Source organism: Platalea leucorodia, assembly GCF_965183815.1.
Source record: "Platalea leucorodia genome assembly, chromosome: 1".
Taxonomy (NCBI): domain Eukaryota; kingdom Metazoa; phylum Chordata; class Aves; order Pelecaniformes; family Threskiornithidae; genus Platalea; species Platalea leucorodia.
The window spans coordinates 26132582-26158253 of record NC_138823.1 but is presented as its reverse complement, the minus strand read 5'-3'; the positions used below and the strand labels follow the sequence as shown (position 1 = coordinate 26158253).

The 25672-nt window shown below is 42.1% G+C and overlaps 1 protein-coding gene across 1 annotated transcript; it reads left to right on the top strand.

Moving 5' to 3' along the window:
* The first annotated feature begins 309 nt into the window (after nucleotides 1–309).
* Nucleotides 310–22837, top strand: PLEKHF2 (pleckstrin homology and FYVE domain containing 2). Its single transcript, XM_082313307.1, has 2 exons — nucleotides 310–377; nucleotides 19483–22837. The coding sequence occupies exon 2, from the start codon at nucleotides 19497–19499 to the stop codon at nucleotides 20244–20246; it is 750 nt and encodes a 249-aa protein (XP_082169433.1). The 5' UTR covers nucleotides 310–377; nucleotides 19483–19496; the 3' UTR covers nucleotides 20247–22837.
* The last annotated feature ends 2835 nt before the right edge of the window (nucleotides 22838–25672 follow it).

Genomic DNA, 25672 nt, shown 5'->3' with positions numbered 1-25672 from the left:
GGGAGAGCGCGCTTGGGGCCGTGCACATAAAACACGGACCCGGGACAGTGCGCAAAGAATGGAAATGTGGCGTTTTTCAAAAAACCGTGAGGTAACGCTCCCGTGTCCTCCGAGCCTCTCCTCCACGAGGTGCCACTCGCGGGTTGAGCAGCGCCGGGCCCGGCCCTGCCCTCCCCACGCGGGGCGGCTCCTCGGGCCGCCTCAGCCCTTCCCGCCGCCTGGCTCCGCCCAAGATGGCGGCGGCCCCGCCCCGCGCGGGCGGTGTCCCGGCGCCCGTCCCCCGGCGGCGGGGTGCATGACCGCGGCGCTGCGGGGCGAGGGCGGCGGGGCTGGCGGCGGCCGGGCGCTGGGGCGGCAGCCGGAGCGGAGCGCGCCGGGTGAGACAGCGCGGGCCCGGCCGCCTCCTGGGGGCAGGGGGTCCGGCCGCCGCGGCCGGGCGGGGAGGGAGAGGGAAACTTTCCTCACGGAGCCCTTCCCCGCCGGGGCTCCGGCCGCTTTTCCGCGGCCATGTTGGGAGCCGGGGGCTGCCTGGCGGGGAAGGAGCTCCGCCGTGCGGGGCTGTCCCGCCGCGGGGCTGGGGCGCTCCCGGCCGCCCGCGGGGGCAGTGCCGCTTCCCGCCGGGAGGGTGGCGGCGGGGCGGGAAGGACGCGGGGAGGAAGGGGGCGGCGGCGGGCGCTGGCTCGTCCCAGGGCGCCGAGGGAGTTGCGGGGCCTCGGAAGCGAGCTCGTCTTCGGGAGCGGGGAGGAACGACAGCGGCCCCGGCCCCGCCGCCTTACATAAGTGCCCGAAACTCCCGGCCCGTCACCGGCGCCGGGTCCCGGGCGGCGGCGGCGGCCGCCGCTCGGCGTGGGGCTCCGGGCCGGGCCGGGGCGGAGGGCGCTTCCTTCCCCGCGGGGCGGCCGCGCTCCGCCGCGGGGCAGCGGCTTGCTCGCCCTTTGAAACTCCCCGTCGTTCTCGCAGCGAGTCGCCTGAAAAGTCTTAATGCTGTGGTAAAAAGGCAAAAAAAAAAAAAAAAGCGGCGGAACGGCGAGCGTTGCGGCTGTGAACATAAGGTGCTATTTTGTTCTGTGAGACTCGCATATTTTGGAGAGGAGCGTGACTGGTCTGCTTAAGATACATGTGGCACGTAAGCTGTTGCCTGAAAGCGGTTCAGGAAAAGACAGCCACATGTTTTTCCTCTTGCCTCATTTGAAATACTGTGTGCATAGGCACCAGCGTTTATAAATGGCAAAACTGCGCGTCACAGCAAGAAAGCGATGAGTGAGCCCGCCGAGCAGCGCGTCGGCACCGGCTTTGTCGCCGCTAAGAGAAGCGGCCGTAGCTCAAGTTTTGACATGAAGCGTCGGTGCAATAGCTGCTGATAACCAAAATGACCTGTTGCATCCTTAACCAGAGATTAAGAGGATTCCTTTGCCTGTATTTTGGTTGCGTTGGTGAGAGTGGTCCCAGAAGCATCATTAAGTCCTAACTCAGGCTGTCCAGTGTGCTGAGGGGTTACTGTAGGGGTTGATGCTTCTTTGATAAACACTACGTCCGAGGCTGTCATGTGCCTAACGCACCAGAGGTTCAGACGAGGTTAATACAGTAGGCAAAGTGAGTCTAAAATCAAACCCACAATACTGGAATCAGTTTCAGAACTGAGCTTGCAATTCCTCTTTCTCTCCTGAAATAAAGAGAACTGAAATGCTCAGATTTCAAGTTCTAAGGATATTGCATTGTTTTAAGGATGGCTATCTGAAAGAAGGGAAGTATTTAAAAATGGCAAGTACTTAAAGATGGCAATGTAATCAGTGCTGAGATGCTACAGATGATTTGCTTTGTATGCACTCATCGACACGTGGAAAGGAATCGGTTCTTTAGCTCAGAAGGCAATGTTTTTGTTCTTAAATTGTATAATCTAAATACTGTTGACTAATCAAGTGCAAATAAGAATCCTTATGTAGTTAAATGTCACGTATATCAGCTCAGTTTGTTAAATAACATCTTCCCAGTTGTACTAGGGCTGTGCTGCTTACGTTGAAAACGGCAGTGAAAGTGAAGCGTTCTGAACCCAAATCCCAGATTCTTGCTTCTGAATGCAAATTGGCCACGTGCCTTTTGGAGCATCTATGCGTTTTGCCCTGCATAGAAACCCACACAGAGGAAGTCCCTAAAATGTTAAATGAAAACCAGTCAGTAGAAATTTGGAGCTGGGGAAGCTAGATCAGTTTCCTCTGTCGTATCTAAACAGAAATGGAGTAGTGTCTTTTCACCTAGAAGCAAGCTTTCATTAGATGCAGTGATGAAATAGTTATTTAGCAAGAGCTGCGTTTTGTTTCCCTTAAATTATGGGCTGAGACTTAACTCTAGTACTACATATGTCCCTGGATGAGCAGAAGATCTACCTGTAACATCCTGAAGCCCATTATTTTACAAAAATTATTATCGGTAAAGTTGTCATTATATTCAAACAGCATCGTGACTTTTAGGTTTCACTGTTCTGGTTAGTGGATGCAGGAAGGTTTTATCTCTCCTGAGTCAGCGCAGCAGAGAGATGGAACTGCAGTTTCAGGTGAGGCATGATATGACGGAGCTTGGCAGGTCTCATTTACCTTGCCAAGAGCCAAGTGAGGGCAAGGTGAGTGACAGCCAGGCTGCTGTCTGCAGGCGGGGTACAAACACTGGCTTTGTTACGCTTGCAGCATTTTTGATGACTTGTCTTCACCAAAGAGGGTTAGAGGTGTTAAAGTGAAAGCTTAGGGTCAAAGCATGGCATGTAGATGAGGGAGAGTTGAGGTTTTTAATACTTGCAGATGTAATTTTCTGAAAAAGTGTCTGTTAGGTAAAATGTTAGAAGTGGTGGTCAAACAAACAAATGGCATGCAAGTTTTTGTTGTTAAAGGCCATTTATTAGCGGGCGATGTCAAATAAGGAAACCCCAGTGTTAACAACGGATAGGTTTCTTAGATGCTGGTAGGTAAGAATTTAGTTAACTTCTTGACTTTTGTATTAAGAAATTAAACCTTGTTCTGTACTGCTTCAAGTTCTAAAGGTATGTTTGTGACTTATTCCAAGCTTTGTTAATAGTTGAGCTTACTTTTCCATTTAATTTTCGTGATTTTTTTTTTAATGATAGATGATGCTTGTATATGTGTATTTTACTACTTTCAAGGATTAATTGAGTAATTTGATGGAAGTGTGATAATTGGGATCGTTCCAAAAGAGAATAAATAAGGTGCAAAAATAGGCTTTTGAAATAGAACTGCATATTTAAAACTTTCTCCCTGTGCAGCAAATGCGGAGTTCGCTGTTGTAGAATTTTTGCTTTAATGATTTAGCAGAGGACTTCTTACAGTTGTGGGGGGTGAAAAGCTACTCTGTAGATAGGTGTGGTAGAACATGTTTACCATACTAAAGATTATTTTAACGTTGTCATAAGCTATAAGATGTGATGACAGCTGTGTTAGCAAGTAGAGTCCTGCAAATTCTGAGCCACATGAGTAGTCCTGTTGAAATAAATGAGTCTGCTCGCATGAGAAGTGGCTTGACTGAGGGTTGTAGACAAAGATTCTCCTTTTACAAAAACAAATATTATTGTGCATAAGTGTTATTGAACTGAAGAGTACTTCCATGTTTGTCAGCCTGACACTTTAGTACTACATAGTCAAAAATACACTCATACCTTTACTTTGGTTTTCTAAGTGATGTAAATAGGTAAGAGTGCTACTGCCTTGGATGTAATGATGCCTTTTTTTTTTTTTTTTCCTTAACGTACTGGTGATGATAAATAACTTAAGGATTTTAAAAATTATTTTGAAGGGAGTGGCTTTCTTTTTTCTTTTTTTCTTTGCATTGTTATGTTTTCCAGAAAAACAGTGTTAAGCATATTGTGAATGCAATATAGCGGGATTTTGGCATTTTGTATAAGTGTAAAAGAAGAGAAAACAGTTGAAAGTTAAGGATTGCAGATACAGGAATGTTCTCTGTTCTCTCTGCATCCCCCCGCCCCATTCCTGAATGCAGTAAGATGAAATGCAACCAGTTAGTTGCTGTGAGATGCAATCTCTTGAGAAGTTGTACTGATTCAAACAGATACGGGGGGGTGTTAGATAGTGATGTATCTTATCTTTCTATCAGCAGCTTTAGCTTTCACTAGATGCCTCTTGTACATCAAACATATCATCCACAGGTAACCGTTTTGCTTTCAAGTACTTAGTATGCCTTCTGCAAAAGGAAAAGTTACAGCATGTTCTTTGACATTTACATTTCTAACGTGTACACATAATTTGTTAATGCAAATTAATATTAAAGAGTGTACTGTACACGCTGCCGTTCAGGTTGTCAGATAGCGTCTTTCTCGGAACAGTGAGCTGTGCAGGTTAACTTCAGTGCAAACCTTTGTGCAGTTTCCAAAGTTTCCTCTAGATCGTGTCATCTTTGTTGCAGCAGTAAGGGCCTAAGAGCAAAGGAAAATGGCCTGCTGGATGAGAATCACGTGGACCACGAGCCCCTGCGGTATTCTGGACGCTGTTTATTGCACTCGGAGGACTGGGCTGTGCTGAGTGCTCTAATGTGTGTACTCCAAGTACTTTCCATATAACTTTAAAATGCATCAAACACATTTGACAAGCAGTAAAAGGGAAAGAGGCCGGTGAGTGCATTTCCCAGGAAGGCCACCTACAGTAAGCTGCTGTACTACGGGGTTCTTTCAGGAAATGACTCCTTTTTTTTTCCCCCCCTTCTCCTCCTGCTTTAAATTTCTCCTGACTTAGCTGTCAATACTTGGTAATGTAAAACTTCTGAGACTGGTTTTAAATGTACTTCTGTTCTGAAAGCTGTGTGTGACAGTGATTTCCCTCCGCCCCCGATTCTGATCTGGGTTAGCAGCATGGAGGCAAGTGAACTGCCCTTTTAGCACACAGGTTATGGCCAAAAAGCTGGTTACATTGAAGACCGACACATTCTATTTACGGTGTCATTGTTAAAGCTTTCCTTTTGGCTTTTGTCGATAGCTGTCAGATGTCACTTTTCTAGTTCTTCACCGTCCATCCATATGTTACCAGGTAGCAGCATTCAGTATAAAGGGGCTTACATCCCTTGCTCAAGAACAAAAAATGCAATGCTTGGCTTATGTATTTTAAGTATTGCTAGATAAATAAATTTTAAATATTGCTGGGGGGTGACAGTGGCAGGTCCATGATTGCAGCACTTCAGCATTGTCAAGCTTCCCGAAAATCACAACATGTGGTTTGATTCCAAGCCCCAAGCTGTGTTTCGGCTGCCTGTGAGCCCCTGGTTTCTGCTGGGCTGGTGGTTTGCAGCCTGAGGACAGCCCTGCTGTGCGCATGGTTACTGGGGCTTGAGCCATTTTTTGGTACCAATTTGAGAAACTTCTTTCAGGAGGTTTAAATGGTAGGAAGAAGATTCCCTGCAGCCTGCCATACTTGGCCTCAATCTGTTCTTGCTGGTGAGCTAGTGGTAGAAATTGTTTGGCGCTTTTTTTTTTTTTTTTTTTGTAAGGAGTTAAGAATTTTAAGGAGCTAAATATGTCTGAATATTCTGGGTTTCCTACTATAATATTGAAAATGTGCTGCAGCAGTGCTTTATTTGACCCTGTTAGGTAGTGGCCAGCTAGCTGCCTGGCCTCCGAAAAGCATTTCTATGGTATAATATAGTACTAGGGTTGCCCCTTAAAGTGGAGATTTCTTAACTTATTTAGGTCAAGAGCAGCAGAAAGTTGTGATTGCAGCCGCTCAGAGAAGGAGTTTGAGTGTTGTTACTTGGCTTGTGTCTTGTTTAGTTTTGTGGAAATGCTTGGAATTGCTGAGCTGGTAAAAGAAGCCTCCTTATCGTGCAGCTTCTTTTCCTATAACAGGGTATCTGAATTTAAAGGACACGTGCATGTGAAAATAATGAATATTGATATAATAAAAAATGAAATAATGATGATGTGGTTATGCTGCTGTGCTTGTAAATTGTGAGACTGCATGGGAACACTTAGCTCTGTTTTAAAACATGGCTGGCTAAAAGCAGAAGTCCTTTTGTGTTGCAGTAGTTTCTAGGATGTTAATGGCTCTTGCCTAGCTTTGACTACTTGGTAACTCTCTCTATAGCTTGGTCATGCTATAATCAATTACCTATAGTCTACTCCTTCTTGGACTGTTAGTAAAATTCAGTAGCTTCTCTCATAATGGTAATAAAAGTAAACTAAAGAAAACTTCAAACAGAAACTTTTTTTTTTTTTTTTACACCGGCTGTTTTAAGTACCTGTGCATAGTAAAAAGACACAAGCCACTGAAGAGTCAGGTGTGTCATAGGTGTGCATTCATGAAGAAAGGGAAAATAAAATTCTGTTAACTTGAGGAAGCTCATTTGAACATGTAGACGTTCTGGTAGCTCTCAAGTACTAAAAAATGCAGGTGCTGTGGAATCTGGGAGGTACTATTTTTAGTGTATACTTGTGTATAAGAGATACACATCAGAAATCCTTCTGTAAGTGTTCCCTACTTGTAGGTTGCAAGAAGCATGCTGGCAAATAGTATTTATTTCAGTCACTGAAGACCAAATCCTCTTTTTTCACATTGACTGAGAGATGGTCTAACTAGCCATTAGCAAGTTGCCTCTGTGTGTGCTCTAAATACAATAATCCATAACAACAACAAATCATACAACCAGTCTGGTTTTGGAGAACTGCTTGCAAGATGGGTTTGGCAATACTTCTTGTAGAACAGCTGTATCTGGATCTGTTTTTTCTGTGCTAATGATACCGTGTCCCCTCTGCAAAAGAACTTAAATACACCTCTCTATTTCAAGATTTAAAGGTATGTCGATGCTGTGGATTGTTGTCTTGTGCTGGGTTAGCAAAACTTCAGGCAGGATCTAGCTTGCTCTGAAACTGCTTGGATCCTTTAGATTGATTTTTCATGTCCCTCACCCAATGTGCGTTTAATATTAAGTGTGGTAGTATTTGTGTATGTCAAGCTATTCGGTGCTGCTGAAGGGGGCTGTTGTCAATTAAGCCGTTCCTTCCCAGGCAGCGTATCAGATGGGAAGGGCACACCCAGCGCCTGTCCAGGCAGCCTGGAAGGGAGGGGTAAGTCACGGCTGCCAAACTGGAAAATAACATTTGCTGGGAGAGACTCTTCAAACAGCTAAACAGTTGGAGTAGGGAAACATTTAATTGTAAACAGAAAAACGTATTCCAGTGTTTGGTATCGCAGCCTGCTCGAGTGATCCTTTAGGCACTGGCCCAGCATGCGGGGTTTGTGTCTGCTGGAGCTTCTCGAGCTGGAGCGGGATCCCAGGCTCCTGTCCTCTGCCCTTAACTCTTCTGGCACATTTCTAAGGTGTTGGTCTGTTGTCTGCTGTTCTTCTGATGGCTTTTAGCTACTCGCAGCTGTGCAGAACTTTGGAAGGAACTCGAACTCTTTTGGGCTCAAGATCTGCGGAAGCTGGTTTTGAAACCCTATTCTGGTGTATGTTCCCAGTATTTGGTTAAGATGGCAGATGCAGTTTGCTAGGACCAGAGGCTAAGCTAACCACTGCTAGGGCTCCTAAATACATGCAAATGGAAAGTTGAAATACTAGGGTATTTTCCCATGTTGGCAAAGATTTGATCTGAATATTGGGCTTTTTCAGTTAATTGTTTGTTGCTTAATTTGAAAGGGCATATTTGTTGTATATAAAACCCCTTTATATTTATAAGCTATATATATGGGGGTGTATATACATGGATGTGTGTGTGTATACACACGTGTATGTATATACATGGATGTGTGTGTGTATACACACGTGTATGTATATACATGGATGTGTGTGTGTATACACACATACAAAACCTCTGCTGTTTTACTTAGGCCTAATTCAGAATGCTGACAGCTGCAAGTATTTGATATGCCCATAGTTGCCCAGATCTTGCTTTCTGTGCTTTGACAGATGAGTTTGTTGTCAAATTGGAAACACTATTCATGGTGAGTCAGGACTGCCTGTTCACTTCTGGAGAACTCAAGCTTTTAAGGTTGTGTGGCTGTGTGCTGTGGGGTTTTTTTTTTGCTTTTTTTAAAATGCCTTTAATTGTAGCCATTACCTGTTTTCCACAGTCATGTGCAGGCTACCTCCTCCTTTGCATCTTGAAAGGCCTTGAAGAATTTTCCCATTTAAATGGCAGCGGTTTGGCTGGCAGTACTGTGTTTCACAGGTGCTGTTCAGAGCTGTGTAAGCCCGTATCGGTGCTTGGGGGAGTGCTCAGCTCGTCGGTAGATGGGTAAGGACATGGAGATGAACTGAGTTTAGGAAGTTGCTCCCTTTGTTGCTCCAACCCTCGACTACCAGGTGGGGGATGGAGAACTGCGTATTTCTTTCCAGCAGCAGCTCTGTGTCATGCCAGGAGACAAAAGCAGTATCAGCTACCATGGTTTAGTATAAATAGGAGCCTGACAGTGGTAATAAGCAGTTGATTTAATTAAAAAGCTGGATCTCTTACAAGAATGTTGCTCCTGGGCTTCTGCAGTGAGGTCTCTTCTGCCCTAAGAGGCATTCAGGGACGTTTTCCAATGAAGTTGGGGGTGGGGGGGGAAATACAGCCACTTCCAGGTGGTGTAGGAGTAGATTGAGACTCTCCTGGTCACGTATTTTCCTGTAGTATGAACCCTTCAACACTGTTTGGGTTTACACCTCTCATATTTTCTGTTACTGCCAAGTGGGAGAAGGTAGTGGGAACAGCTTTGGGACTCAGCAGTTCTGGATTTGTGCGTTTCTTTAATGGGTGCCACAAGTTTCTTGCTCGGAGCAGGGGTGCCGGTGTTACCGTGCGTGTCGTTATGGCCAAGGCGGCTCGTCTCGCCCTTCGCGTGGGGCGGGCTGCCAACTGGCCAAACTCGTCTGGTGGGGTAGCCCCCTTCCGCTTGCCTCTATTTTCCTTAGGTCTCCTCTATGATTATTTAGCATTACAAGTCATTCAGGACCTGGTAGCTAGTCTTTCTGTTCACAAGCTGGTTGAATTGGTGCTCTCGTTCTAGCTGAGGTTTATTGTGTTAAATACCAAGCCTCGTGAGAAGCTAATGTGCAGAAGTTGGATGGTTTTGCCTGCATACAGCAGCTCAGGCAGTGTGCGAACTGTTCGGCAGACTAGCTTGGATAGTAAAACAGCATTGCTCTGCTCCTGCTGTGCTGATACATATGCTGCTTGGCAAAACTGATAGTCTTTTGCTAAAAATAGCTTCCTGTACCCAAACTAGCTTCTGAGTGGGTTGGGGAATATAAGGAACATCTTGAAAGATCTCCCTAGAAATGATCTCCATCCCCAAAATGGAATTGGCCTTTCTAGGCATTCCTGGCTCAGTTGGATAATGGCTATTGCAAATTTGAAGAATAATGCAATTGCCATGCAGGTTTGGTAATAAAGTGTTTTTTTTGTTGTTGTTCTTCATTTAGAATAATTTACATTCTATTAGCAATTCTTACGCAACTGGTCAGTTGAAGGGAAACCGCAATCCTTCCTTGGAAGCTGGAAATTAGAGTATACTAAAATCAACTGTAATGTGTTGAAAGAATTACTTAAACTGTAAGATGTTAGGCAGTTAAAACAGGGATTTCTGTGTTGTACTTTCAAGAAGAGTTTTAGTGGGCCTAGACATTTGACAGTCATTTGGAGCAGTTTAAAAACAAAAACCGAACAGATCTGTCTGGGTTGTTATGGTAATTACAGGTTTATGATGACATCTGACTAGACAAATGCATGAATCTGCTTTCATGATGTATTTGGACGCAACTAAATGCTGGACTGAGAAATAATCTAAAGATTTCTAAAATATTGGCAAGGCAGAGTATTCCCAGGTTGCACAGTATATGGAGTAACATGGTTGCTGTTAACATATTTCCAGCATGGTTTCTGCGAGTCTGTGGCCGATGCCAGAACATTAGCCAGCAGGTTGAGACAAATGAAGGGTTAAGACTGCTGGTTTGTACTGGATATACCAGTAAGGGAATGAATTGGCTCATCTGTGTTTCCCCACGCTGCAACCATTACTCCACAGGCTTGCGCAATGCAGGAAACCATGTCTTCACAGTGGGGAAGAAAAAATAAAAAAATCACGTTCATATAGAAAACATTACACTGAGAATCATAGAAGGGAGACTTGGAAGAGGTCCGCAGTATCATCTATTCCACTCTCCAGCCAGTGTAGTATTGATTGATGCTTGCACTATGTTTTCTCTGTAGTGTTTGGATGAAAATGTCACAAGCATCTTTGCTTCCTTAGAGTAATCCAAAACAGCCTTGATACTGCCACCATCCTCTTCTGGTGTTCTATCTTGCTGCTCTTTTGACTTTATTAAATGCCAATAATTAGTAAGGGGGTGAAAAACGGTGCAAAGAGGCAACAGCATACATTGCCTTAAGGAAAAGGTAATACTTTTTTTTTGTCTGTAAATCAAGACAAAGTTTCTGTCCTGCTACCGGTACCTCTCTGAATGCTGTAGCCATTAATCAGATTAGTCAAAAGTGATTTTGGATAAAGACTTATGTTGAAGAAGTTTAGAGGGTTCTTATTGCCTCCTTTCCTGCTGTCATCTCTACCTTGATACAGTCTCTTTAATCTCTTGGTTCTTCTTATTTCTTTGCAGTATCGTGATGTAGCTTTTTGTCATTCTTGATATTCATATCTTTCAGATATCATCAGATTTATCCTCTGCATCCTTACCAGCTGATTACAGTAGCAATAGCAAGACAGTTTGTTAAATACAACCGGTTTGGGAATACTTTTATGAAGAGAATTATTAGAGAACTGCTTGTTAGAAGGCTGTATTTCTCTTTAAGTGACTGTTGTTGTCTTATGTTTTAAATAGCATTCCAGGACAGCTAGCTCCAGCACAGTATAGGCATGTAGTTGTTACTGTCATGTCAGCTTTTAGCAGTGATAAAGACCTTCAGAAAGCATTTGTTGTACTCGTATCTCCTCTCAATGTGATATTTTTTGGGGTGAAATTTCTTTTAATTTCACTTAACTTTATGGTCAAATTGGTCTTTTTACTGTTTTATAAAAAGTAACTGGCAAATAATGGAAATATATAATTAATATTAAAAAACCCTGCAGTTAATTGTTATAGATGTATTTAAGTAACTGTAAAATATCAAACAGAATACTAATGAATTCATAAATGGGTTTATGGATACTTAAAACTTCATTTTCCTCAATATTTTATTCTACATACTAAATGATAGAAATAAAGTTTAATTAAATACCTCTTGCTGGTATTTCTGTATCATATTTAATCCAGCTCTTGTTACTGCCTTTATCGTCCTTGGCAGGTAGTGCTGACTTGTGGATGAACGCTTGGATTCTGATTACCACTGATCAGATCTAAGTGCATAGAAAGCTTAATTTTGCCAACACAGATGACACAGTGAAACATTCAGGACAAGCAATGGTGTCATCCTTCTCTGTACGTATTGAAGGAGGCTGCGTAGGAGGTGGAACTAGTGAGGCCAAAGTAAGACTTAAAATTTATGCTGATTTCTCTTCTCACCTATATCAGAAACTTAGAATAACTGCTGTGCATGTGTTTAGTTCAGCAATTTTCCACACTAAAACTATTTGCAAAGCATTAGACATTGATAAGTGTCCTTAAACAGGTGGCACTTCAGAAATTTACACTGTTTTACTTGGCAGTGGTGCAAAGTCAAGTGGTGTTCTGAAGAGCAATACATATTAATAGAGATTAGAGTACTGTATTACAGTACTGAGATGCCTTCATAGCTGAAAGTTTGCCCACAAAAAGTGGTGATATTACCATTTCAGACAGAGCTTTAAATCAAAGGGATGTATGAGGGTTCTGGGTAACTTAGTTGTTTGTGTTTATTCAACTGTAAGTCAAATTAGCATGTCTTCCTTGTATAGGCAAAGTGCAAGGGGAAAGCTGAATGAGCCTCATGCGACAATATAAAGTATAACAATTATTTGAAACCTATTACTCAAAAAAAAAAAAAAAAGACTATGTACTAAATGACTGATTCTGCCTAATGAACTCTTTTTAAGGAAAGTATGATATTTTTCCTCTGTAGATCCAAAAGATGAGTCATCTTACAAACCACTCATTTAATGCACATTAGATATCTGGTCTGCAGATAGTCCTTGTCTGTCTTAGGTTTAAAATTTATTTGTTTCTGTCTTGTAAAAGTTTTATTGATCTTCTGTACCTTTCATGTGTACTTAACTTGTGTGATTAAGTATAATAAAACAAGATTCAGTTCTATCTGAAATCTATTTTATTCAGAGCCTTCGAGTTGTGGAGTCAGACATGATAAAACCTTTAACTTTTGCCTTTTATTAAGTGACTCTAAACAGTAACTTTTATGACACATATATAAGGGTAACATATCTAAGGGTAACTTAGGCAAGAAGGAAGATGGGTTAGTTTGAATGTACGTGGTGAAACATAGTTGCTGATATTGTCCCTATGTGCAAATGCAGGTGTGAGAACAGGGACTCTGTGTGACAACTGGATAATTATTTAGAAGTTTATTGAGTGGCAAGGTATAATGTGCTTTCATTTACATCTGCTATTTCTACCGTTTCTTTCTTTATTCTGTTCCTTTTGTATTCCTCTATTTCTGAGTCTTCTCTTTTCCATTCTCGACATTTGCTTCACTGCAGCAATATCTAGATCTCATTTCATCCATCCTAATGGTGTGATCAGATCCTGTGGTTAGTGACATTTTTTTAATTGGACTTGTGTTACTGAATCTGGCTTGGAAACATCCAGGATCTGCTGCTGCTTTAGGACTGGATGGGACTCGGTGTGTTAGTTTTGAGCTCTTGTACTCCTTCCAGCAGTTTAAACATGCTTTTTTTTTTTTTTCTTTTTCTTTAAAGCTGTCACCTTAACTATGAATGTACATAGTAATGGATGAGCTGCCTGCATCCTGATACCGTGGTTCTGAGAAATCTAGACTGCCTGGTTTGTATTAATGCAATGTGTTAAACGTAATTGTTAACAGCTTAATTGCAAATTGTAAAGATGATGATAGATGAACTGGCAATTATGGCAAGGCCAGTAGCATTTTCCTCCCTTGAAGGAGTGTTGAAGAAAAATAATGCTAAAAATTAAATGCTTATTAATTAATGTTTGTTAGCAGGGGCTGTGTACTGGACAAGACTTGTTCTTGCCCAGGCCAGAAAGTAATGGGGCACTGCTGGTTCTGCTGTATTGCTGAAGAAACTTGGGAATTCAGGTTATGTCCCTCTCCTGCATACTTCTTGTGCCTGTCCTGCAGTCTAAAGGCAGTGCTGGTCGTGATGGTAGTACGCACTGAGCTGGGGTGAGGAAATGTTTTTGTGCTGAGCTGTATGCAGTCTGCATCACTATGCCAGAATAGCTTTTTTAATCTCATTTCTCCCCTCCAGCACCTTTGTTATCTATAGTTCTGCTCTGTGGTGATCATGCCAGCTGCTACGGTGTTAATGTAGTAGCAGAAGTCTTTTCTGGCAGTGTTGAATTAGGTGTAGCTATGTCAGTCAGGGTTGCTTTCTTTTTGGTTGACTCCTTATGTCTGTCTTCAACTACAGCTATTCTTCTGTGCAGTTCAGTCTGGCCTCTATCAAGAGCAGAACTGGCATGTAAAATAAACATTCTCCTATTTTAAATAAGACCTGTGGAAGTATTGAGTCCTGGGAGATTGTTGGTTTGGTCACCAGGATACAGTGGCAGAAAGAAACAATTATGTGGGAAGTGACTTGTCAGTGCACAGCAACGCTAACAGAATTATTTTCCTGCTGCAGAAGTCTGGAATGTTAATAACTGTAGTAAATATGTGACTTCCTCAACATGGGTTGTGTTTTAGGTAAGTCAGTAACTTGTTAGTTCTTCAAAGGTTTCAGTAACATCTGTGTTTGCTTGCTTTGAAGATGACTATTCTTAACAACAGGATACCAATGTAAAACTGGAGTGAAATAGGGGAGCAAGAAGATCTTGATATCTTGGTAATAGAATGATTATTTCTTTGGAAGCTTCTTGTCAGTAAAAGTAGAAATAACTTAGTGTAAAAGACAGCTCTGCATAGGGTAGAGGAGTTGGGGCTTTCTGTGTCCTGAAATATTTTGTCACCTTTAAGTAGTATATTACGCTATGGAGATTAAAGCCTTTGCCCAGCATCTTCATCGTGAAATGGGCTTAATGAGAGCACGTGTGTGAGAAGGAGGACAAACTGAAGGTATTGCAGCATTTTGAGAGCTGATTTATGTATTCACAAAGGCTGCTCAGCCCTCCTCATGGTGCAGGTCTATGTAGCTGTTTTTGTCCTACAAGATGATGTATTTATTTTTGTGATGTTTTGACTAGCAGCTAGTACTATACTGCAGTCTGGACTGGGAAAGTGAATCTGATGTAATGGGCTGATGGTCCTTATAGACAAATGGAGTCATCCTTGCATAAGGGCCTGGGGACCTTTGGGAGTTTGTATGCAGAAAGTGTGAAACTGGAGTCAACCGTGATAAAAGTCTGAACTTCTGAGGTTTTTGATTTCATAGCATCCATAAACCGAGACTATGTATGAGATGCTCCCACTCTCCCCTTAAGTGGAACTGTCTAGCCTGTCATTTCGAAGCTCATGGTTCTGGTTTATTACTCTCTTGCTTTGGGGAAGATTTGGGACATGTTTTCAGCAATTTGCCATCACTCAGGAATTGCTTTGTTTGATCAGGTCTTGAGATCCTGCATCTTGAGGACAGTAATCCAGTGTCTGCTTCTACAGTGGCCAACAGTAGAAACTTCAGAAGAAAGTTTTAGCTGGCAGAGAGGAGGATATTGCCAGCCAGTTCCAGGGTGTGATCTGTTATCTTTTACAATATATCTGAATATGCTTTAAGAAAAGATTGTTTATAATTTTGAAAGACTAGTAATGGATAACTTTGCATAGCTTTTGGACTGTGACATCTTGGGGTTAAAAGTTCCTTTGTGTGTCCAGACAGTATTTTAATTTAACATCGCCTTGGTCCGTGTGCTCATGAGAAGAGGAGGTGCATCTCTTCTCCTAACTTTAGCTCTTGTGACTTAGGGATGGCTCCTCTTTTGTATTCCTGGTCTATTTTTTCCATGTTTCATTATTATTTGTAATCATGATACTTTCCAGGTAGTTTCTTATTACCCGTTTCTGAACTTACTTCCTTTCTCAGAAAAGGCTAGTAAAGGTGAATGAGCATTAGCATGCATAGCATTTCGGATGGATTTTTAACTTTTATTTCTCTAAAAACTTATGAGAAAGATGTCGGAGTGCTTATTTTAAAAAGTCTAATTTATTAGTGTGAGAAAATACAATTCATGCCCTGGAAAGGTGGAATAATCCATCAGCAGTCTGTGGCTTTTACTACTGTAATTGAGGCTGGTAGGTGAGAACTTTGTTGAATGTTATAGATAAAAGTTTCAATCTAGAGGAGATGTGATTATCTTAACTTGCCTCAGATTCTTGCTTTAAGTCCAGTAAGTGATTATTTTCACAACAAGCTGGAAGTACAGTCTTCAGCACAAGTTCTGGAGTCATGTGTCTTGGTTTCAAGCCATGATGATTATTAAACGATCCTGGTTAGAGCTGCTTTCTCTTAGGTCATCCTAGAGAACAGTTAATTAAAACCTGTAGCCTTTTCTCTGCCTGTTTTCTTCTCCCAGTGATTTGTATTTTGAAAGCTTTCATGCTGACCTTGAACCGAGTTTGCTGTTTATTGCCAGGGAGTGCAGAGTGCGCCGAGTTGGAGTTGTGGAGCAGGGAGTGCTTCCTACAGGTTGCTGTAACTTCACACCAAGAGCTTGCTTTGCTGAAACTAATGAGTATGATTGTGGGGTTCATGGGCGAGGTTGGGGGGGGAGTCCTCCCTTGTGGACTAGCAAAAGCATTTAACTTGCTGTAATTTGCAGATAATTCATATCAAAGTGTAAGTTTAGAAGTAATGCATATTGATTTGTATGTGCAGAAAAGTGTATTCTTCTGGTCTGTCCCCTTTGCACTCTGCTGGCTGATTTCCTTCCTCGCTTCACAGGGAACGTGGGATTACTAAATAACTTTGACTGACCCTGTGACTGACTCCTTGCTTTCTAAGTCTGAAGTGGCTGTTGGTTCAGCTTCGGCACTTGCAAAGGCTGTTTATTGCTGGTATGTTGTTAGATGGGAATGGTTATTTGGCACTTAGTAGCAATTAACCCTCATTCCAAATCCTGGGCTTTGGCAGTCAGGCACCTGAATTTGATTTTTGAGCCTAAGACTGCAGCAAATACGCATCAAAAAGTTCCTGGTTTATCTTTTGTGTTCCCTCCTTAGTACTTTTTCCTTGGTAGATAGAGAGATAATAGTTGGGACAAGCCAACAGCATTCCTGTGGAGTGGCACCTCTGCGTTAGATAAGGCTGTAGTAGAAGTGAAGCTGATCACTTACCCAAAAAACTCACTCCCAAGTGCCAGTGTTTTGCCTCTTTGCCATGTAGTAGTAGGTAGTTGGAAGGTGTCTATTTAAAAAAAAAAAAAGGCAGCTAGATCTTAATGCTGAATAAAATGTGTATAAGTTAGTATTGGTGCTTGGAATGCTTGAAAGAAATAAGGTGTCTGTTGAAAGGTGTATTTTGGATATGCCTGTATAGTCATAGCATTACAAAAAGTCAATCATACTGATGTGATTTGAGTCTTCTGCCATTCTCTGGGAGAAAAAAATACTATAATAGTTCTGTTTACTCATCAGTTTAAGCCAATGTACTTTCTATGCAGGGCACTGTCTAAGCACCTGCCTTCCCATCCCTCCGTTGTCTCCCTCCACTGCAGCTATCCTGCCAACCCGAGCCCTAAAACTCTGGTTTGTTCTCAGCTTGATCAGCCCTTTGATCTGGTTCACTGTGTAGCTTTTGTAATGGCACAAGGGAGCAGGGAAGGGGACAGATGGCAGATACGGTTCTGCTTTATTTCCTTCTGTGGCAATACCAATTCGTGCTAAGTTTGGTGTTGCAGAAGGGTTTAGGGATTTAGTACAGTGCCCACTTGTGGGCATCTCTTAAAGGGAATGATGGACAAAGCTTTGAGAACCTTGACAAGAGTAATGATTCAGAAAAGTAGGGCTGGTGAAGGAGATAGAAATAACAGGGTGGTTTTGTTGTGCATTTTTTGTTTTGTTTTTCCTTCCACTTGGACTCCCGATCTTCTGTCTAGAGATAAGTTACAAGCACTTCAGTCCTCAGAAAGCTTAATAAAGAAGGTAGTGATGGTTATTCTGGTTGAAGAACAAAAAAAGTGTTTGTTTTGTAACAAAGACAACTTAAGCTTACTGTTAAGAAAATACTTCTTAGCTGATCAAATGGGGAGCCACTGGACAGGGTAATGGAAGAGGTCAGCCTTTTTTTTAAGATTTGACTGATACCTGGTAGAAATAGCATAGCTGTACTTGCTTGTGTGCCTTGATGCAGCATAATTAAATTTCTTGAACCCTTTTTATTAGTGAGTTTGTGTTTTGTTTTGACCTTCTGCAGATCAAAATAGTTTCACATTTGGTGGCTTTGTAACTCCGCTAACCATAAAAATGGTTAACACAGTACTCACATATTGTAACTAATGCTGTAAGGCCCATAAAGAAAATTCAAAAGAAGTGCTGAGTGATATCTTTAATAGATTCTTCTGTCTTTAGTGTCAGACTTTGATACAAGATGATGTCATGTGCAGAGCTTAAAAAAAGTTCATTTTAGTTGTATCTGAGTAAGCCCACTTGTCAAACTATTTTAGTGTGGAACTGATTAAAAGCGGTAACTTGTAAGTTATTTTTTAATCACACTTAACATTAGGCATGTGGATTTGTGTAATCACAGGTAACATACTTATTTAGATGAGGCCTGATGAGAGATTTCTCTGCCACCAATTTTCTATTAAGTTTCATCCCTATTTTGTAAGGAAGTATCTGAGCTTTGATTTATAGGAAGAAGATTGACTGGATCAGGTTATGGCAGAGCGAGAGAGTCTAGGCAGCATCAAGTCTGAGCCTTGTTTCAGCCCAGTTTCATCTCGGTTATAGGCTGATGCTGTGTTGATGGCAGGCAATGTAGATCTAAAAGAAAAGGTAGGTGAACGTAGAGGACTTCCCGAACTGGGATCATGTTGGGAAGCGCACGTAACAGGCACTGGAGTTTTTGCTACTCTGCTCTCCTTCAGGGCTTGTTCAAAGCAGTGTTTTCTACCGAAGGGTGTTACGAGCATCAGCCCTGCGGTAGCTGGAAAGGACGGCACAGGAGAGCTGCCTTCTGCGTGCCGAGAGACAGGTCTGTCTGTAGTACTCGCCTCTGCCAGCTGCCTCGCTGCTGCATCAAGCACACGGTTCAGGTTCGTGGCTGTACTCAGGAGGAGCTTGGGGGGAGCAGATCTGGATCAGACTGGCAGGAGTTTCCTTTGCCTGACTTCTGCCCAGGAAGCTCTAGGGTAAAAGATAGGCTAAAGAGTGGTTTGCCGAGGTTTGAATCACTGTAGTAACTTCTCCTTTTCAGTTCCCCGTTGGATGCCTTAGGTATCTTAGCCTTATGAGAGAAAATCTTATTTGCTACTTGGGGAAGGGCAAGGGGTGGTTTTAATCTTTAATTGGAACATATGTACTCTGTAATTTATCAGCTTCCTGAAATACAAAGCCTTCTTGCCTAAACTTTCGTCAGGTGCGGGTCACTTAGTCTTTCTCAGGAGCAGTTGTGAGCTGTGTGACTTGTCCTCTGTGTTGGTCTGCCTGTGTACGTCGCCTGATCATGATGGATGCAGATGTGGTTCGAGTAGGCGAGGAGAGAAAGACTGTGAGGCCCCCACAAAAAGAAGGCAGCGGCAAGTGTGCGGTGGGCCACCAGCCATGACTGCTCCTGGCTCAAGAGTTTGCCATGAAAGCAAGTGGTGTGGGGTGCAAGCTGTGGCCTATACAAAATGTTTCTAGTAGGTAGATGCATAGTTTTGGCCCATGATTTAAGGTTTACAGACTGAAAAAAGAGGAATGCTGAGCTGGGGTATGTTGGTTTACTATGTGAGCATCAATTATATCATTTTTGTTTGTTGTGTTAACACTAACATGGGTCTCCAGGCTGCTCAGTTAAGTTGATGTTTCTGTCAGTATTAGAATTTGGAATGATGGATGATACTTTCTTTTGCCATCCAGAGAGCAGGTGCAGGAGGATATACAGAGAAATAGAAGCATTAAACCAGGATGCAGTAAGTTCACTAGAGGGGAAGCCTCTAGTTGCCAAAGGCTCTTGAGCAGTGCCGTAGGTGCTGTCTGTGTGATAAAGATAGCTGTCAGCTGGATGGAACATTTTTGCTTTCAAAAAAAAAAGACTAATTGGTTGCTAAAAATTCTTAGGTGTTAATACTTATTTAAATCTAGCCCAAGTCGGTGCCTCTGAGCCAGTGGGTTCTGTTAGATATTTTAAGAAATGCGGGGTTGGTACCTTCCTTGGGGAAGGCTGCTGTTGAATCAGTCCTGTTCTAACAACAAACTTTTTTTTCTACTTTTAGGAGACTTGTGAAAGATGGTGGATCGCTTGGCAAACAGTGAGGCAAATACTAGAAGAATAAGTATAGTGGAAAACTGCTTTGGAGCAGCTGGTCAACCTCTGACTATTCCTGGTCGTGTTCTGATCGGAGAGGGAGTACTAACGAAGCTGTGTAGGAAGAAGCCCAAAGCGAGGCAGTTCTTCCTGTTCAATGACATTCTTGTTTACGGTAACATTGTCATCCAGAAGAAGAAATACAACAAACAGCACATAATCCCTCTGGAAAATGTCACTATTGATTCCATCCAGGATGAGGGAGACTTACGGAATGGGTGGCTTATCAAGACACCAACAAAGTCTTTTGCAGTTTATGCTGCCACCGCTACAGAGAAGTCTGAGTGGATGAACCACATAAATAAGTGTGTTTCTGATTTGCTTTCCAAAAGCGGCAAGACCCCTAGCAATGAACATGCAGCTGTCTGGGTACCAGACTCGGAAGCCACTGTGTGCATGCGCTGTCAGAAAGCAAAATTTACACCCGTCAACCGTCGTCACCACTGTCGCAAGTGTGGCTTTGTTGTGTGCGGGCCTTGCTCTGAAAAGAGGTTTCTTCTCCCAAGCCAGTCTTCCAAGCCTGTGCGAATTTGCGACTTCTGCTATGATCTTCTTTCTACTGGGGAGATGACTGCTTGTCAGTCCACTAGATCAGACTCCTACAGCCAGTCACCTAAATCATCTTTAAATGATGTATCTGATGATGATGACGATGAAGACAGCAGTGATTAAGGACCAAACATTTTTTTCCACGTGTTGCAATTTGTGTTTCAGACCATATGGAGCTGCTTTTGGGGAAGTCTGTAGTGAGGTTCCTCAGAAAAATCCTGTTCTAGCCATAAAATATGCCTGAATATCTTCAATTGCGATGTGCCTCAATCTATGAATTCTCTAGACAGTAGGTTTTCCACTCCTCTGCAGGGATAGACTGTTGCAAATGTTGTCAGAATATTTTCCAACTTCTTATACTTGAGTTGTGTCTAGGTTAGACTTTTGTGGAAGATTGGAGAATAAAATGTACTTTCTTAATTTAACAACCCATACTTCCTAATGTTTCATATTGATATGTTATGTGGGTTTTTTCAGATACGGGGAGGAAAACTGTAAGCATGCATGGAACAGTGATGTTTTGGTTAATCCCTTAGACCATCTTGTTTTTTTAACCACGGTATATAATAAGTTGAAACGTGACATAACTTACAAACTTAAATGTCACAAAACTTGGAAATTGTCTTGTTTTGCTCTTATTTATGACTTCCTATGCCAAGCAGTGCCTTGTACCAATTGTGCTGATTCAGGAAGAAGCAAACCTATTCTGTGTTGTCTGTATTTGCCTGATGCTGGTATCTGAGAGATTGTTGGTGCTATCGAAAAATATAACTGCTGTGTTCAAAGTGGAGCTTTGACAAGGTCATAACTGTTCCCTGTGGTGGGTGACGGAGACCCAAATCCCACGTCCTCACCCGTGCAGGCAGACCCAAAGACTCTGCAGATTCCCACAGGCTTCAGCAGGGTTCTCCTTGCAGGAGTTGCATTGCGGGTCGGGATCTTGAGATGAGAAGCTTAGGGTGACTCTTCATGGGGATTTATATGTTTTCTTTTCAGAACAGTTTCTAAGTTTCAAATTTGGCAAACGCACACTGAAATTTTGGTTGGGTGATACAGATAGCATTTGGATGTGATAGCCTATATATTTTTGGAAATAATTCCCAAAAATGACACTAAATTGTTTTCCCCCAGGAGTTTTATTGGCTTGTTTAAAAATTCTCATATTTTGAACAAAAAGCCTGCAAGTATCCTTATAAAACTGGCTTTCCTTTTTACACAGCTGACCTCAGGATAAATGTGAGATGCAAGTTATTTCATTCTAAATGTATACCCAGGACCAAGAAAGATGTATTTAAGAACTATAACGAAATCATCAGTGCAGAAAATGTCTCTACCATAGCATTCATTTTTACTTTTAATAAGTTCTTGAATACAGAAATGTCAGGTTCCTATATAAATGTAAAAGTTAGACTTGCAAAGACATGTTAAATTCCCAAATGCTATGTTTCTATATTTTTATAGTGGTAGCATCAATTTTGAAGCAGAAAAACCTCTTTGAAATAGTTGTATGAGTATAGTAGCAACTGACTTCATAGAAAAAAAAAAAGTTGAACTTTTGTATCTCTTTAAGCGACAATTTCTGCACTGTTTGCCTTCGTTGGCAATAATTGGATTAAATATTTATTGAATAAACAATCAATGCTGCATATTGCACTAGTCTCCCATTCTGTATGCTGTAAATGTCAGTCACAATATTTTTTTTATAAAAATTAGCAGAGCACTTCAAAGCCATAGCCCTCTGTGAGATTTCTGGTAGCTAGAGATGCACTTAGCATCTTTAGGGAGGCACTCTACATTAATAGTCTGCAATACATTGCTTCAGGTGAAAGTTGTGTTAACATTTTTAGCTTGGGCAATTTCTAAAAATAAGTTTGTTTTTAAAGCACTGAAGAGTATTTGATCTGCTTTGAAATAAACATAAAAAGGGGAAAACACTTTCTGATGGAGACTAGGGACCAGGAAGATTCTGTAAAATTGCCAGATAAGCAATAAACAATTGTATATACTCAAAGACTAGCTGAAATAAGTAGTGACATATACTTCTTGAAAGATGAGGGAATGATGACCTGCAGCAGGGGAAAACGGGCTATTCTGAGAAGACCCTTTCAGTTACTAGAGCTTACTTTTTGTACCTCTCTTGGTCAATATTTATATTTCAGGAATGGAGATTTGTCAGCTTCAGTTTTTCTACAGAATCAAAGTACAAACATCCCTTGTACATACCTTCTAATGACTAACAATTTTCTTCCTGATGCAATTGTTTCATCTTTCTTAAGCTGTCAAATATTAACTTGTCTTGTTAAAGAGTCTATCTCCTTGTGTGCTTTTCCCCGTGTTTCTGTACGTTGTGCTTACTTTTCAGCACTTTTTAGGGGGTGGGAAAAGGCTTGCCGAGAGTTAGATCACATCCTATATTTTGCAGAATGTTCTTGTATCTACTTCAAATATCTTTTTATCTGTGAATGAAACTTGCACTGCGCTGCACTGATCCCTGAAGCTGTAACCAAACCAATGTGTGTGTGATTTTTTTTAATCTGAAATTGATGTATATGGTCCAAGCTTTTTGAGAAAGCATTAAGAAAAAAAAACGTTTCATGGTAATACTCCTATCCCTCAGTGGTATTTGTTTAAAATTTTACAAAATGGACTTAACATCGACTTCTCTTGTACTTAGAAATTCCTGAAAGGGCTCGTTTCGTACTTTGTAATCTTGTTCTGTCAAATTATTTTATTTACAAATATATGGTGTAGCTTCAAGCCTATGTGTTTAATTTTCTTTAACTGTGGGCCTTCAAGGGTGACAGACAATAGGGCGGCTGTTTTTTATCTTGACAAGTATTTTAGCAGCAAGTTCATTCACTGTCAGGAGGGAGTAATAAACTGGGAGTATATGCATACAAGAGGAGATTTAAGACGAAAGTGGAAATAAAGGTAGTTATGGATTTAGCAAAAAAACTTATGCAGTTGAGTAACTGTTTAAAACAAGGATGACCAAGCCTGTTGCAGAGTTGGCTTCTGTTGGACCCGCGGCAGCTGAGCCCCTGGAAGAGGCTGGAGGGCCCCGAGGTGCGGCAGGGTGCTGAGCAGCCCAGCCCCAGCGCTGCCGGTCTCGGCTCTGGGCCCCATCAAACTGCTGCTGGGGGTGAGGCTTCTCACGGTATCAAACCGGAGAGTAACTTACTACTTTTCCTGGACCTTCTGCACTCTTAAGACCTTAAAATAGTGATTAAATAAGGTCAGTCTCTGTATATTTTATGTACTTTTTTTGGCTTGTGGTAGTCTTAACCCGCTCTTTTTTTGGTAAGCTTTTCAAATCCAATGGAACAAAAGCAGCAGCAGTGCCTGCGGTGTCTCTCTTGCAAAGCCCTGCAGTCAGCTTCTGCATTGCAGAAGGTGCTGTATGGAAGAAGTAAGTACTTACTTGCTTTATCTGAGTTCACATTTTGCACGCTTTTTGCCAGTACTCCATAGTTTGTTTGCTGGAAATATTAAAGGAAAGGGAAAAGTCTCTCTCCCTCTTCTGAAGGTTTTAATTGAAGCCTACTAATTTTAGCCTCTGCACCTAAACTGCTGCTGTTATCTTAAGATAAATTAGGCTGTTTTCCTTTCAGGCTTGATGCAGCTGAACTTCCTCTAGCTAATGAGTGATTTGTGAGGGTCAAGTGCTGTTACTGAGTGAAGTTTAAAAAAAAAAAAAAAAAAAAAAAAAAAAAGGGTGAGTGGCTCAATGAGTGTTGAGTTTGCAGCTGGGCTTTTATGGTCTCTTCTCTAACAGGCAGATTATGAAAATGACATGCAGAAACCTTGTATTTATGTGGGGCCTTCCCCTGGGGGATACGCTTTAGCTAATCTCTTAATGCAAATGAAATGGTGGTTATTATCATTGCTGGTTAATGTTTAAGTTGAAGCAGATTACGGGTAGTATTAGTGTGATTCTTGTATTTTCCTGTAATTTCCCTGAACTGATAGAAGAATGCCTGGTTCTCTTAGCAGATACAGCTGGAATCGAGTCTGAGTACTGATTTTATATTCCCCCCCCCCCCCCCCCCCAGTAGCAAATTATTGTAAATATTAGAAAGTATCTTGGCTGTTTACTGCCTTTCATTTGATGAAATCTGAGCTACTTGTTTGTGCCTGCAGCCGGTCTCTTGCCAGCACCGGCTCCCGTGACTCATCGGGTAGCCGGTGCTCTCGCCAGGAAGAATCTCTGCTCTGTTCCCTCGCTGTGATCCAGTTCGGAGCTGCTGGGGAAGGCAGCACAGCGACCATGGGTCTGCTCCGCAGTGACAGACAGCTCTGCTGTACTGCGTGTGCCTGAAAATATTCCTAAGCTCCGCCAGGCATAAGAAGTCTGAATCTTGATCTTCAGACTGGAGATTCATTGTTTTCTAAGTTATTTTTTAATTGTCTGTAAAATACTATCTGTGCCCAGAGTAAAGATCACAACAATTCAGCTGCGCTTGGACGCGTTTAGGATAAAAACGAACAATGTAAATTGACTGAATCGGCAGTGAAATGATCTGCTGAGGAGCAGGAGGCATTTCGGGGTCACTTAGTACATCTAACTGTTGTTTAGCCTGCTTAAGTGGAATAATCTTTCCATTGGGATGAAGTTTTACATTTATAAAACTTGCAGTTACTTGTATCTAGTATTTTAAGAAACTCAGTCTCAGGTTAATTTCTGCAAGCATAAAAAGCTACCAAATAGCAGCAGCAGCAGCACCTAGGGTGATGCAAAGAGACCCGATTCCACCCCTCCTGTTCTGGGTCATTCTCAGTTGCAGAGAAGGTAACTGGATTAAACGGTAAGGACATATCTAAAAGAAACCTTCTTTAGAAATCCTTTTACACAAGGCGATGCCCCCAGCCTATGTAGTGTTCAGACAGAAAGCAAGAGCTCATTTTATTCAGATGTTCTGAGGCATAGCGCTAATGAGTTCAAGGGGTTAAATCTTTCAACATCAGATCTTCAAGAGCATCTGTTGATCTTAGGTAGTCTTTTTTGCTGATGAAATGTAGATGTGGTCAGCTCTATTGCAGGTGTGAGTGGCTTCCTAGCAATTCATTTTAGCTTCTGGCTAGACTTACTATTTAAATTTTTCTCTCCAAAAGCTGTTGCCTGTATGCAAATTTAATCATCTGTGTTGTAGTAAGAATTAGGGCTTTGCTGGCTGCTTTTTATAGAGCTTGGTGCTGCCGTTGAGCACTTACAACCTTTGAGCTTGTAATGGGTTTGCGTAACATCAGCAGTCTCGGAGAAAGCTCTCCAGCAGAAAAGGCAGGGACCTGCTTGGTCTGCTCGAAATAGCAGTCGGTTCCTTCTGGTACCTGTTTGCCCCAGTCCAGGTCTGCGCTGTCTCTCCAGAACGACAGCTCGAAAATGGGCTGGGACACCTGCTTCTCTCTATATAAATATATAGGTAGAGTCATTTCCTTCCTTCCCCTCCTGGCTTGCTTCATATTTGCCTTACCAGGGTATTGCCCTGGAAGATAAGATGAATAACCAAGGGCTGAGCCTGCCTCTCCTGTCTGACAGGGATGTGAGCGCT